Source organism: Anarhichas minor, unplaced genomic scaffold (assembly GCF_050575085.1).
Source record: "Anarhichas minor isolate MPS153535 unplaced genomic scaffold, ASM5057508v1 ptg000002l, whole genome shotgun sequence".
Taxonomy (NCBI): Eukaryota; Metazoa; Chordata; class Actinopteri; order Perciformes; family Anarhichadidae; genus Anarhichas; species Anarhichas minor.
The window spans coordinates 200,351-216,388 of record NW_027466448.1 but is presented as its reverse complement, the minus strand read 5'-3'; the positions used below and the strand labels follow the sequence as shown (position 1 = coordinate 216,388).

Below are 16,038 nucleotides of genomic sequence, written 5' to 3'. Positions count from 1 at the left end.
TCCCGTTTCCCATCAAGCATGCCACATCCAAAAAAATGAGGAGGAGGAGGAGGAGGAGGAGGAGGACAGGATCGATGGGTTTGCATCTCGCGGCAGAAGTGACCGGACATCATCTATTTGTATTTACATCGTCTCCTCCAAAGGGGGCGGAGAAGGAGGGAGGAGGGATGAAGAGTTAGGACGGGGGGGGGACGTCCTCTCTCATATCGATACTTCATATTCTCGAGTGTCCTGTCGACAATGAAAAAAAACAACAAACAAACCGATTGGTCCACCTCACTCTCAATTAAACACATCGTTAGCAATACATATTATGTAATGTTTATTAAAAATATTTATAAAAATATATATAATTATAATATACAATATATAATACAAATATAATATATACAGTATATATATTATATTATGTTATTATATATATATTTATACATATTTTTATAAACATTACATCAATATGTTTTAATGTAATGTTTATTAAAAATATTTATAAAAATATATAGAACTCTAATATATAAATATAATATATAATATTATATATATATTAATAATTAAAGTATGCTTGTAACACCTCCTTGTGTGTTATTTTGTTTATCCAACATGTGACATGTGAGCATCAAAATTAGATTTTTTTATTGATTATGATGCTTTTGTACGTTGACCCTTGACCCCATCTACTAACCTAAACACATCTGTTAATAAAGAGACTTTCTTCAAAATAAAAGCATCATTAAAACATACGGGAGTCGTCCTCTCAGACGTCTGACTGGACACAGTCCTGTTTAACAGCATTGTATAATCCCTCATGGATCTTTAACACATCTGTTTATTCTTCTGTAGAACATGTGCACTACGTCCACACATGAAGGCAGTGAGGAAGGGTTAAAGCACAGTGAGATGAACGTTGCTAATGCGGCGGACGCTCACCCCTCCGGTCTCATAGAGCGGGTTGTCAAACTCCGTCTCCACCGTGATCTGTCGGTACGGATGAGGGTAGATCAGAGGGAGCCGTAGGTTGGAGTGATACCGGCACCTGAGAACCACACAGGACAGGTCAGAGGGCAGAAGTATCTCATACTCTCCTGTATATATACATATATACTGTAAATGAGAATGATGTATTAAAGTGAACATGAGTACTGGCTGAAGGTACATTATAACGTTATCGTGATGTGTTCACATGTCATCTGTAAAATGTAGTTTTGGTGATAAACTTGAATAAATCCAGTAGTTTGAAGATGTTTTCACATGAATATAAAACAGATATTAGAGATGAATTATAATGTTTAACTTCTTAACACGAGCTCTAAGAACATTATTATACTTCATTAAATTAATAATGACTAGATTTCTTTTAATCAATAAAAATACAATCTTTATCTCCTGATCATTTGAATAGTGTTTTTATGAAGATAAAAACACTATAAATTACTAAAACAAAGTAAAAGTACAACATTTAGTATTTTTGATGTTTTACAGACTTCAGAGCGTTGAAATGATTTTTGGGACGGTTTGAAAACAAAATAATAATCTGGATCCTTGTAGACCAGCTGCTGTAATCAAACAAAGGGATCTGTATCTGATAATATGGATCAATGATCAATAATCAGTATCAGCAGCATAAACAACATGATATGGGAAATCTAAACGTTATATTTGTTCCCTTTTATCTTTTGCTCTGATCCGATCTGTGACTCTGAACCGTGAGTTTTATGCTCCGTTGCTCCGCTACTCATCATGTCAGCTGTTTGTTGAAGTTTTCCCCACTATGCCCTGTGAGTAATCCATCGTGAGCGGTCAAACATCTCACCGTGTGACGTAGACGTACGCCCCCCCGAGCAGCACGGACAGCAGGAGGACGAGGATGAAGATGGCCAGCGCTACGTTCCCTCCGTCCAGAGTGGAGCCCGCCGTCGCCTCTGCAACTGAGAGACGACGTTTAAATAAAGAACAAGGTTAACTGAAGGCTCAGCGAACGTAGATGTGCTACAGGTGAACAAATGAACACAGACACACACTGTGAATGAACTCTGCAGGCAGATGTTTGCAGATGCAAGCAGTTTGTTTTTTATTTGTTTGTGTGTGTGGTCTTTTCAGCCCACTGACGTACACGGATAACACTCACCTTCCAAAGCATGGTTGCCAAAGCAGTCATGGATGGCTGCAAGACATCATTCTGTCAGTCAGTGCATATGAGAATTGACATCACACTTCATGTGCAGTTTGTTTTGGTAACAAGAGCTGCTTTGAAATGACTGTTGGCTGATCCCCTCTGAACTGTCACTACGTCGGTGCGGGTTTCCAGATGTACTCGAGGTCCTGAATTTACACGTGTTAGAGGACGTCGTCACCAGGCGACAACTTCCGGTTCTGCAGAGTGAAGCCGATGCTCCATGTGTTAAACCTGCATTCTCTCTAGTGTCCACCAGGGGGCGACTCCTCTGGTTGTATAGAAGTCTATGAGAAAGTGACTCTACTTCTCTCTTGATTTATTACCTCAGTAAACATTGTAAACATGAGTTTATGGTCTCAATCTCTAGTTTCAAGTCTTCTTCAATACAGCATGATGTTCATTTAGTACATTATGGTCCATTTAGAGTCACACAGACCATAAAGCAGGGGATGCTTTGGCCAAACTCGAGGCTTTATAACGATTTTGCCTTCGCCATCTTGGATTACGGCTGTCGCCATGTTTTTTTTTTTTAAACTAATGAGCGTCAGTGACCATATCTGGACTGAGGAGGAGTGACATAGAGACGCTGTATACCTGTCAATCAGCGTGTAGCCCCGCCCCTAAAGCAGCCGCCTGGTTTTACGTTACCTGAAGGCCACCGTAGTTCTCTGACACGACGGAAAAGAGGAGTAAACGAAGGGAATATTCAGTTGGCTGCAATCTGCATCCTCACCACTAAAGTCCTACACACTGCTCCTTTAAATGCTGTCACTGGTTGCGGTTGCAAAGCTACGATTTTGGCCAAGGGGGTTCAGCGAGCGGTCATTAGCATGCATAGGAGCCATGATCAATCTGTACCAACAAGCATGGGGCAAAAAAAGTCTTTGAAGAATATTGTGTTCATGCATAAATCCAAAGGTTAAAAATCTCACCCCTGCAGAGTGGGAGTGGGCCGCTCCAAAAGGACGGGTTCCCCAGGATGCATTTAATTGCGACTTCTCCGATGAGCTCATAACCTTGGTAACAGACAAAGGTGAGTGACTCGCCCGGCAGGTACAGCCTCTTGGACAGGATCTGGTAGCCGTTGTCGGGGAGGCCGGGGTTCTCGCAGGAAACCGAATCCTCCGCTAGACACAGAAGAAGAAGAAGAAGAAAGCTGACTGAGCTGGACTGACAGATTTGACAGGCTGTGGCTGAGTTGACGTGACTCATGGATAATCCCCCCCCCCTCCTCCTCCTCCAGGTGGCTGAGAGCTGATTGGTACGGTGCATTAGCATCGCATTTGCATATCAAACACTTCACGCAAACATTAATACCCCTGAAAACACACACACACACACACACACAAGTCAGTGCCAAGATGAAAACGCAGGAGATGAAGCATCGTCTCTGGCATGTGGAGACACTGTGATCTGTGTCAGCGGAGGAAAGAGAGAAAGAGAGAGAGAGAGAGAGTCAGGCAAGAAATCACACAAACCCACTCATGTTAGATCGCACAGCCACGGGGAGGAAAGAGCCTCTCATCCTCAGTTAAATGTGCAACTGATGAAAGCTTTTTTTAAATCACACGGCTGACAAATCACCGGTAAACAACGAGACTTTTCAGCCAGTAATAAAATAAGGACCAGCTTCTTCTCCCCCTGGGAGGAAAAAGACTGTACGGACTACTCACAAACACAGTGAGGGAGTCGGGACGTCCACACGGGGGTCCCAGGCTCGCGGCCGTAGCAGGTGATGGTGGCGCCGCCCTGCAGGATGAAGCCGGCACTGCAGCTGTACTGAATGGTCGTCCCCACCAGGAGTTTGGGGTCGGACAGAGACCTGGTGGAGTGCTCCACGTGGCCCGGATCTGAGCAGTACATGACTGAGAGAAAGGAAGAGTACGTGGAGAAAACATTCAGACTATCAGCACTTAATATCGTTATAATTAGACAAAAGTAAAATAGCCTCAAACATCACATGAGCTGTTTGACCAGTCGATTTTATTAGCATTGTTATAAATGAGGTCAGGTTTATTTATTAAGGGAGATCCAGTGAAATATTTAAAAAGGTGAAACTTCAGATCAGATATTCTCGTCATCAGATAATAAAATATGAAACACAAACAATCCTCCTAAATCGAAAGCCTGCAGAGTCTTAAGACTGAAATGTTCTTAAAGTTTTTAAACAATTTGAAAGTGGAAATATAAATAATTCCTCTGAGGAGTCTGAATATTCTCAGTATACTTTATGTAAATCCATTCGGGTGCTTTCAGTTCCTCATAACAAATTCCGGACGTGGTTTTCCCTCAAATTTCCAAAATGCCTGAATGGAAGATGGCTGCCAAATAATTCATTATTGACCTACAAAGCTCTGCTAGGAGGCATCCACAGCTCTCAGATCAGCTGAGACAGCCTTCAGTTTCTACACACAGTAACTCTTGAGCTTCTCTTGAATAAATACTTTAAAAATTTTCTGTCTGCCTTTCCCAAAGTCATTTAAGTAGGTTACATTCTTCCACCGCTGCACTTCAGAAGTCCTTTAAATATACTGTATTATTCTATTCTTTTTTTTATGCTCCATGTAAAGCTCTTTGTATTGCCGTTGTGTCTGAAATGCACTTCTGTCCTTAAAGGTTTTATGTGCTGAAGGGACGACATCAAGGGAAGGCAACGTGTTTTTAAAGTGGAACTAAATGCAACTTTAGGCTCCGCCCACACTAATATCTTTCAGTTTGAAACCTGTGGTTTTAAAACAAAAACGATCTGCGGCCAAAATTTGGGAATTTTCAACCTCAATTGGGCTGCAGGGCTTATTCCATCTCGTTCACACATCAGACTTACTTTACAATAAACACTTACAAATCAAAGTTTATAGATTATGGGTCAATAGATGAGGTCAACACACGTCTCTCACTCCTTTCCTCGGTTTCGTTGTTGTCTGTTTTCACTCGTAGCTCTTTGTCGCACTGGAGAGCATTCATGCTTTTGATTGTTTACAGTTTCTTTGTGAACTTCAAAATAGTTCAGAACAAAATCAGCGTTGATAAGAAGAGGAGAGTCCTCTGTTTTGTGGCCCTCAGAGCCGTAAACCAGAGCTTCAAACGTCCGCTATGTAGGGCTGATGACACTGATGACACCGCTAAACTCGCCGCTCTGTTCAATAATATAATAAGTCGATCAATAATCAAGGCTGCTGTTTTCCTCCGGTGACGAATCAGGGAAGGTTAAGAAAGCTTGTTGGACTTTAATTCAGAGCAATACAAAGTTCATCGTGTCTCTGAAATGAGTCTGAACTATCGCGTTGATGTAGATACTCTGAGGTGAACACCAGCTACAAGGATTCCTTCAAACAACAGCAGGTACATGCACACGGATGTATGAATGAGAGAACTGACTCTTTTCACAGAACGGCGGCTGGGAGCTCCAGGAGAGGTCCAGCTGACAGGTGAGGGTCTCCCGTCCCACCAGGTCGTATCCCGGGTCGCACTGGTAGGTGATTCGCGCGCCGCGCACCAGCGCAATGTGGGACGTGGTCTTCCAGCCATTCTGGATCTCGGGCAGGTCTGGACAGGAGTCGTTTCGGGACACCTCTGAGAAAAGAGAAGACGTCTTTTATTAAAAGGTTGATTAATGGCGGCATTGCTCGTGGTTCACGTTCAGCTGCAGTGAAGCGTTTCCTACGAAGGGGGTCAAGAAGACAACGAGACAAACAACGTGACATCTGAATTAGACGGGACGCCGGCTCTCTCTGCGGAAGAACCAATCGCAGCTCGGATGATTGATGGGAGCGATCACTTGAACCGTGTGACAGAATGATGGATTTCGTCTGCGTTGGACAGTCTTCAAATATCACATCTCTCCTCTCCGACGAGGACACTTTGCCTCCGCAAGCTGCCGTTTGGAGTACGTTTTAATTCTGACTCCCACTGAAGCCTCAATAGAATGAAGACGAGCTGTCAGTTATCCCTCACAGAAGAACATGTTGCTGTCAGAACGATTTTCTTTGTAATTAAATGCTTGAAAAAAAATATCTTAACTCAAGGTCCAGGAACTGGCTTTGATCCACATCTCACAGTCTTCATCTGTTATCACATGACACACTGAGGTCACGTGATTACAACGGAGCAAATGCTTCTAATGAAGACCATGAGATGATGAAAGCTAGTCAAGAGTTCACTTTAACGCTCGAGTTTTTGTAATTGTTTTTAAAATGTTTTCTAGTTTCTCTTGCTTATTTCAAAAAACACAATATACAATGATCAATTCCATATTTTCTCTATATTCCAATTGGATATTAACGTTTTATTTTAACTATAAGTTAATGTCATGAACAAGTTTGACATATAATGAGCTTAGTCGATGACCATGTTAGCAAACACTTGGCTATTTACCATCACCAGACAGGAATGTCTATATTGGAACATAGTGGAGCATTTAGCAGCTACAGGGACAGGGACCCTCAGGTGGTGGTGGAGACCAGAAACAGAGCTAAGAGAGAATATTGGACTCGCATTCTTCAGGTGCTCATTGAGTCACCGAGCGCCGGACTAAAAGAAAATCCTCATTCTGTTTTATCTTAAAAATGAACCCGTTAGTTACCGGTTAATGGGTGGAGAGCTATCAAAAGCAACCGAAAATGCTTGATATATGCAACTGTTATAAACAAGGAACTACTCTTACTAGAGGTGCAACGGATCATAAAAGTCACGGTTCGGATCAACATATTATCTGTTTTATATTAATGTGAAAACATCTCCAAGTTTATCACCAAAACTACATTTTACAGATGACATGTGAACACATCATGATAACGTTATAGTGTACCTTCATCCAGTACTCATGTTCACTGAGCAGAGCCTGAAGGCATCATCATGTACCTGAAGTGACCCTCAGTTGGTTAGCCGTTAGCGGTGCTGCTAACGTTACTAGCTCTCCTCTGATTGGTTGTTTACAATGAAACATGATCAGAGATCAGAGACTAGAAACACATGTTCTACTGAGTCAGTACAACTTTATTTACACTCTGATGGTTAACGGTAAACTGTGAGGGGGTCAGTACGTTACACTAATACCTCTCGCATTACACAGACTCACTAGACCCCAAACACAAATGAGTGCATCTTCAAAGAGGCCGTTTCAAACTCTCAGTGGAGCAGATGTTCTCAGTTTTTACGTGTTTTCATTGGCAGAAACCTCTTTGCTTCCCTACATGAGAAAATAAATACAGAGGAGGAATGTTTTCCCCTGATTCATCTTTTAAGCTTCACATGTTGTATCTGAGGAGCAGAGACAGAGAGGCAGCAGGAGGCTCAGACCAACAGGCTCTTGATCGTTCTGAAGATCTTTTCAAATCAAAAATTCTTCTGATCTTCTGATTTAAAGCATGCAGCTCAAACCTTCTCGCCCCATGTTCTTAAAAATCAATGGAGCTTCAGATTTTAGATCCCAGTCGAATAAACCACAGCCACGAGAGTAGAAGAGCTCTCCCTTCAGATCCATCAAGGAGTTCAAATCTAACGTCTTGTCAGCAGAATGAACAAGTATAAACTTTCATTTTTTTGTTTAATTTTCAATCCAAGAACCTAATTAGTAACAACGTCCTCTGGTTAAATGGAGCAGCACCTTTATGTGGGAGAAGCTGTGACCATGTTAATGTCTTTAGAGATTGTCCAAAATACTGAGAGGACAAACTTGACTATTTAAATCTTGATGTACAACTAGAACTGCAGTACTTTATACAAGGAAATACAACAGATAATGTCCTCTTGAAAAGCAACTGTGGACAGTCACTCTATTGTTAATAGTCATGGACTGTATATAAGAAGTGGATCTATTCACTGTGACATCACTGATTTGTTTGTGGACTGCTGTTTTGAAGCTTCCTGTAGCCATATTGAGACCTGTCAATCACCGTGTAGCCCCGCCCTAAAGCATCCCCTGCTTTATGGTCTGTTTGACTCTAAATGGACCATAATGTACTAAATGAACATCATGCTGTATTGAAGAAGACTTGAAACTAGAGATTGAGACCATAAACTCATGTTTACAATGTTTACTGAGGTAATAAATCAAGAGAGAAGTAGAGTCATTTTCTCATAGACTTCTATACAACCAGAGGAGTCGCCCCCTGGTGGACACTAGAGAGAATGCAGCTTTAAGAATCTTCAGCCTTTATTTTATCATTATCTCTTACTATATGTTTCCTGATTTTGCTGTTAAAGCCTTTCGTGTCTCCAGAGGGATTCTGTTAAATGTCCTCAAGTGATGTCACTTGAGTCGGCGGCGGTTTGAAAACTACAAATTTGATAATGAAAAAAAATCTGGAGGTGTGGAGTTTAGAAACAAGTGAGACCTCTTTAGGCCGCTGCTCATTTCTGCTGCAGGCTACATTAGCTGCTAATAGCATAACACAACTCACACACACACACAACTGTCAGAAGCAGAGTTGCATTGTGGGTGCCAGACATGAAAGTAGAATGTGTGGAATAAAAAAAGCACAATCTCTCTGATTCTGCTGCTTTGATTTTGATCTTTCTCTTCTTTAACCTGTCAGTCGTGAGTCTGAGAATGTCACATGTTGTTGTGAAGGAATCTTAACAAGTTTATAGTTGCGGATGTAGCTGTCTGGAAAAACCCCTTTGTACATTGCATACATATCCTGCCAAGAAACAATCAGGGCAGTTAAATCCGCTGAATGCTGCAGACGCTTTGTGTTCTTACATCCTTCATTCATGCTTTTTGCACATTTGCTGCTCTGTGGATTCTAATGTCTCGAGTGTATAACGGGCTCGAACAAAAGCAAGAACAAAAAAACAAAACCACCTCCAGTATCCACTCATGCCAAGAAGAAAATACAGAACATTAATATTATTTATGCCGTTTAAAAAAAGAAAAATCATTACGGAGCCTTGAGAGACAGAAATAAGTAGCCTCCTGTTGGGACTGTGTGTGTGTGTGTGTGTGTGTGTGCATAGCGTAGGCTGTATTTGATGATTGATCGGGCAGCGTACAGTATTGCATTACACTGTACAATATAATAGGCCTACAGGGAGATGTAAGTTGAAGTTCCTGGATCAATTATTCATTGTCTATTGACTCGGTTCTCCTCCTCCTCCAAGAGTGTGTGTGTGGTAATTTATTCGGAGAGCAAACACACATTCCTGCACACACAATCAAAGAGAGAGTAGCCGACGCATCCACGCTGCGTCTGCTTGATTTACTCCTCTGGGAAACGTGTGCGGTGTCACGAAGGCTGACAAGTAAATTGGACGATGTGTTTGTCTCAGAACTGGAGTCAGCTGTTGGATGTATGGCGACAGCTGTGGGAGCAAAGTGAGCTTATTGGGCTGCTTGTTAAACTCTGGGCTCTGCTCGTGTGCGCAGATCAGACGCATTGTGAGGCGGTGGGAAACAAATGAGACGTGATTGAATAAGGGCAGATCGAAAGGAAAGGAAAAGACAAATACAGATGAGAGGAGACGGAAAAGGGAAGATGAAGAACGGAGTCGGCAGCTCGAGGAGCAGAAGCTGAATTAGAGTGAATGGAAAGAATTAAAGGACGAAGACGATGTTTTATTCTCTTTATCTTTCTGTCAACAAATCACTTCCATTGTCTGCTACTTTATACTTCTACTCTACTACATCTCAGAGCTACATGTTGTACTTTATACTCTACTACACCTCAGAGCTACATGTTGTACTTTATACTCTACTACACCTCAGAGCTACATGTTGTACTTTATACTCTACTACACCTCAGAGCTACATGTTGTACTTTATACTCTGCTACACCTCAGAGCTACATGTTGTACTTTATACTCTACTACACCTCAGAGCTACATGTTGTACTTTATACTCTACTACACCTCAGAGCTACATGTTGTACTTTATACTCTACTACACCTCAGAGCTACATGTTGTACTTTATACTCTACTACACCTCAGAGCTACATGTTGTACTTTATACTCTGCTACACCTCAGAGCTACATGTTGTACTTTATACTCTACTACACCTCAGAGCTACATGTTGTACTTTATACTCTACTACACCTCAGAGCTACATGTTGTACTTTATACTCTACTACACCTCAGAGCTACATGTTGTACTTTATACTCTACTACACCTCAGAGCTACATGTTGTACTTTATACTCTACTACACCTCAGAGCTACATGTTGTACTTTATACTCTACTACACCTCAGAGCTACATATTGTACTTTATACTCTACTACACCTCAGAGCTACATGTTGTACTTTATACTCTACTACATCTCAGAGCTACATGTTGTACTTTATACTCTACTACACCTCAGAGCTACATGTTGTACTTTATACTCCACTACACCTCAGAGCTACATGTTGTACTTTATACTCTACTACACCTCAGAGCTACATGTTGTACTTTATACTCTACTACACCTCAGAGCTACATATTGTACTTTATACTCTACTACACCTCAGAGCTACATGTTGTACTTTATACTCTACTACATCTCAGAGCTACATGTTGTACTTTATACTCTACTACACCTCAGAGCTACATGTAGTACTTTATACTCTACTACACCTCAGAGCTACATGTAGTACTTTATACTCTACTACATCTCAGAGCTACATGTTGTACTTTATACTCTACTACACCTCAGAGCTACATGTAGTCCTTTATACTCTACTACACCTCAGAGCTACATGTAGTACTTTATACTCTACTACACCTCAGAGCTACATATTGTACTTTATACTCTACTACATCTCAGAGCTACATGTAGTACTTTATACTCTACTACATCTCAGAGCTACATGGTGTACTTTATACTCTACTACATCTCAGAGCTACATGTTGTACTTTATACTCTACTACACCTCAGAGCTACATGTTGTACTTTATACTCTACTACATCTCAGAGCTACATGTTGTACTTTATACTCTACTACACCTCAGAGCTACATGTTGTACTTTATACTCTACTACACCTCAGAGCTACATGTAGTACTTTATACTCTACTACATCTCAGAGCTACATATTGTACTTTATACTCTACTACATCTCAGAGCTACATGTTGTACTTTATACTCTACTACACCTCAGAGCTACATGTTGTACTTTATACTCTACTACACCTCAGAGCTACATGTTGTACTTTATACTCTACTACACCTCAGAGCTACATGTTGTACTTTATACTCTACTACATCTCAGAGCTACATGTTGTACTTTATACTCTACTACACCTCAGAGCTACTTGTAGTACTTTATACTCTACTACACCTCAGAGCTACATGTTGTACTTTATACTCTACTACACCTCAGAGCTACATGTTGTACTTTATACTCTACTACACCTCAGAGCTACATGTTGTACTTTATACTCTGCTACACCTCAGAGCTACATATTGTACTTTATACTCTACTACACCTCAGAGCTACATGTTGTACTTTATACTCTACTACACCTCAGAGCTACATGTTGTACTTTATACTCTACTACACCTCAGAGCTACATGTTGTACTTTATACTCTACTACACCTCAGAGCTACATGTTGTACTTTATACTCTACTACACCTCAGAGCAACATGTTGTACTTTATACTCTACTACACCTCAGAGCTACATGTTGTACTTTATACTCTACTACACCTCAGAGCTACATGTTGTACTTTATACTCTACTACACCTCAGAGCTACATGTTGTACTTTATACTCTACTACACCTCAGAGCTACATGTTGTACTTTATACTCTACTACACCTCAGAGCTACATGTTGTACTTTATACTCTACTACATCTCAGAGCTACATGTTGTACTTTATACTCTACTACACCTCAGAGCTACTTGTAGTACTTTATACTCTACTACACCTCAGAGCTACATGTTGTACTTTATACTCTACTACACCTCAGAGCTACATGTTGTACTTTATACTCTACTACACCTCAGAGCTACATGTTGTACTTTATACTCTGCTACACCTCAGAGCTACATATTGTACTTTATACTCTACTACACCTCAGAGCTACATGTTGTACTTTATACTCTACTACACCTCAGAGCTACATGTTGTACTTTATACTCTACTACACCTCAGAGCTACATGTTGTACTTTATACTCTACTACACCTCAGAGCTACATGTTGTACTTTATACTCTACTACACCTCAGAGCAACATGTTGTACTTTATACTCTACTACACCTCAGAGCTACATGTTGTACTTTATACTCTGCTACACCTCAGAGCTACATATTGTACTTTATACTCTACTACACCTCAGAGCTACATGTTGTACTTTATACTCTACTACACCTCAGAGCTACATGTTGTACTTTATACTCTACTACACCTCAGAGCTACATGTTGTACTTTATACTCTACTACACCTCAGAGCTACATGTTGTACTTTATACTCTACTACATCTCAGAGCAACATGTTGTACTTTATACTCTACTACACCTCAGAGCTACATGTTGTACTTTATACTCTACTACACCTCAGAGCTACATGTTACTTGAGTAAGGTTTTGTACAGGACTTTTACTTGTGGAGTATTTTCACAATGTGGTATTCTTTATTCCTTTTTAAAGTGTCATAATTTCCTAAAACAGCTGCTCGCTGTGGTTTGAATCAAACAAACAGGAGGAGCTAGTGACTTCTTTCGGGACTATTTTCAGCGGCGAATTAATAAAACAGTTTGCTATAGGGAGCACAGAGTGATGTGATGAAGTGGACATGGAAAAATGAGTTATTTTTTAAATGCAACTATATATTTGTATTTTTAAAAATTGACATCTTCAGTAGGAACCAATGGGCTTAAAGCTGAGAGCCACAGACAGGAAGTCAGGAAGTATTAAGAAGAAGGACTAAAAGTTTTGTCTCTTTTGGGTCTTTTCGTGGATTAGTTGACGATATGAAACATTTAGATCCTCTCATTCACACTTATATTGTCACAGTAAAGGTAGAACAGGCCTCTTGCTGGTGCAGCTTTGAACCCTCACCCATGTAGTTGATGATGAAGCCCTCGCCCTTGCCGAAGACGAGCCCCGCTGGGTCGGAGTGGAAGGTGACGGTGAGGTCGGGGGTGGTGGAGGAGAGCTTGAAGGGGCCACTTCCTCCCACGTAGCGCCCGAGGATGCGAGTCGTGACCTCGTCGCCGTCGGTGATGGTCAACATGTCGCTGTCGCTGATGTTCAGTCTGAAAAGGAGACGAGACGAGGAGAGCATCAGCTCACTGCGATGACTCGGTCCACTGCGTGGGAGACGAGGTGACCTCGGAGGCTAAACGCTGCATTCATCCACAGGCACAGTGTTTAAACAGAGACGGGGTGTCATGGCCCCAGAGACGTTCGATTCAGCACATCGTAGACGATTCAGTTACATTATCTGTAAATATGATACATCATAAATATACCAAAAGGACTAAAGTATGTTTTGAAGCTTTCAGGGAGTGAAACTATTGTCAGACACATTTCATACCAAAGAAAAATAACGTTGAATGTATAATTCATTCAAATACATGTTAAAGAATAAGGCTGGTGGTATTTTACCTCATTGACTGCCTTCACTTGACTTACTTACAGAATGTTTAACTGAGCATTCAAACACACTGCGGTAGATTAAATAAATATACAGATATTACTTTGAGGTGCCTTCACACACTCGGGGGTGTGACGATTAAACAGCATGAACAATGTTTAAAAAAACAAAAGGAAACTAAATACTAATAACTGAAAGGTAAGAACAGAAGAGCCTCAGTGTTGTTCAATATCTCTATAATAATTATAATAATTATAAAGATATTATGTCATATTTTCATTTCAACATAATTTGCTCCTTCCTTCGTCTTCGGTCTTATTACTCCACATCCTTTACGTTGGGCTGAATATTTAAACTGTTCCTGAATTTAACTCAAATATCTTGTGGGAATAAACACTGCAACTCTCCGATGGGTGGTACAAACTTTTCCATCAACTAAAGTCTTTACCAAACATTCAGACTGCAACAGGATTTATCTACAAAGACAAATCCATCAGAACCACTTGAAAGCTGCTTGAAGTGAATAAAGCGTCGACACACATTGTCTTTTTAAACGTAGTGTGTTTCTGAGGCATGAACGCAGGGATCAGACAAAAAGATTGGATCCATCAGCTTCACACAGTTAACCAGCGGAGGCCGATAAACGTACAGGATGAGGAAGAGGCAGCGTGCTAGAAGTCAGCATGCTCTCTCATGCTGTCAAGTTCTGAATTGAATGGCTCCGTATGACCAGAAATGGAGAAATATCAACAGGCTGCATACATTTTTAATGTTCTCGCTCGAGCCCAAAACTTCTGATGGAAGTTTCTTTGATGTTTACGAGCTGTGTGTATTTGTGTATTTGTGTATTTCTCACAGCTGTACGTCCAGAAGAACCCGCTTGTCCTCCCCGACGTGAATCCTCCAGCTGCAGTCCTCCCCCTCTCCGTACCACTCGGGCCAGTTAGGAGACAGGATCACCCCACCGGGACCAGTCAGGTCACCACCACACTGGGCTGTAGGGGGGGGGGGGGGGGGGGGCGGATTAAAAGTTAAGGTATTTCATTTTTACTTGAGTAAAAGTAGTAATACTACAATTTAAAAATACTCAGTTACATGTGAAAGTCCTGCATAAAAAAAGTAAAAGTATTAACAACAAAATAAACATGAAGTACCAAAAGTAAGAGTACTCATTATGCAGAACAATATATATCACATTATTACAATGATTGATGCATTAATGTGTTCGTCCCTTTAACTTTCAGCTGGTAGATATTATTCTAATGTCGTTATATACTGCTGGTAGTTTAATCTGTAATAATACATCTTCATCTATTAAATATAATTAATAATCTTAATCTAGTAAATAAAGTTATCAAATAAAAAAAGTACAATATTCACCTCTGAATATTCACCTCTGTTCAGTAGAAGTATAAAGTAGCAGAAAATGGAAATACAAATACCTCTAAATTGTACTTAAGTACTTGAGTAAATGTACTCGGTGAATGAAACTCAACACAAACCGAGCAGAAAAGGGAACATTGAACATACATTTTGGGGTTTTCTATTATGTAAATAATGAAACCTCACAAGTTATGAACAAGTTATGAACAAGCTATGAACAAGTTATGAACAAGTTATGAACAAGTTATGAACAAGTTATGAACAAGTTATGAACAAGTTATGAACAAGTTATGAACAAGCTATGAACAAGTTATGAACAAGTTAGCATCGAGTTCGGAGAGTTTCCTGAATCTGATAGAAAGCCCTGACTCAGCGTTACCTTTGCACAGCGGCTCCGTGTCGTTCCAGTACGGGTCCCTGGCGCTGATGCACTCGATGACGGGGGGGCCCTGCTCCAGAGCGTGACCCAGGTCACACGTGAACTGGATCACGGCCCCGACGCCGTACAGCGGGTCAGAGGTCGTGAAGTTCCCGTTCTGGAGGTACGGCTCGTAGCAGTGACCTCGCTCGAAAGCTGCAGGAACAAAATGAGGAATTATTCTATGAGGAAATAATGAAGTTCATACATGTTGTTTCTGGTGATTATCTGGTTTCTTTTATCCTCTAGAGAGAGAGAGAGAGAGAAATCCTCTCTGATTTGTTAATAATAATAACTCTCTATTAATATAAATATATATCCACTCATACAGCAGCTTGTACCTTCGTAGCGGATGTTGAACCCCGTGTTGTGGTTGGGCTGGTCCGTGATGAACTGGATCCTCACAGCCGGTCCTTCACTGATGACCCCCTCAAAGGGGATCTGACCCCCCCGACCCGAGTCAAACAGAACCACGGAGCCGGCGTCCAGCCCGCTCCACAGAACCAACCTGAGGGAGGAAAATATTAGATTAGATTAAATATACAAC

General features: G+C 41.0%; 1 protein-coding gene and 1 long non-coding RNA gene across 2 annotated transcripts in view; one reads left to right on the top strand and one right to left on the bottom strand.

The window, feature by feature from the left end:
* Positions 1-201: 201 nt before the first annotated feature.
* Positions 202-16,038, bottom strand: part of sez6l (seizure related 6 homolog (mouse)-like) — a 47,761-nt gene continuing 31,924 nt past the window's right edge. Inside the window, exons 7-17 of the mRNA XM_076106192.1 lie at positions 15,833-15,999; positions 15,453-15,647; positions 14,547-14,685; positions 13,153-13,349; positions 5,552-5,746; positions 3,847-4,038; positions 3,106-3,300; positions 2,126-2,161; positions 1,811-1,925; positions 928-1,033; positions 202-231 (exon numbers count right to left, since the gene is read on the bottom strand). Of these exons, the coding sequence (XP_075962307.1) occupies positions 202-231; positions 928-1,033; positions 1,811-1,925; positions 2,126-2,161; positions 3,106-3,300; positions 3,847-4,038; positions 5,552-5,746; positions 13,153-13,349; positions 14,547-14,685; positions 15,453-15,647; positions 15,833-15,999 (1,567 nt within the window). The remainder of the gene's footprint in view (positions 232-927; positions 1,034-1,810; positions 1,926-2,125; positions 2,162-3,105; positions 3,301-3,846; positions 4,039-5,551; positions 5,747-13,152; positions 13,350-14,546; positions 14,686-15,452; positions 15,648-15,832; positions 16,000-16,038) is intronic.
* LOC142965452 (uncharacterized) lies at positions 1,440-2,519 on the top strand. The gene is made up of 2 exons (XR_012957675.1): positions 1,440-1,992; positions 2,098-2,519. It is a non-coding gene; the product is annotated as an uncharacterized LOC142965452 (long non-coding RNA).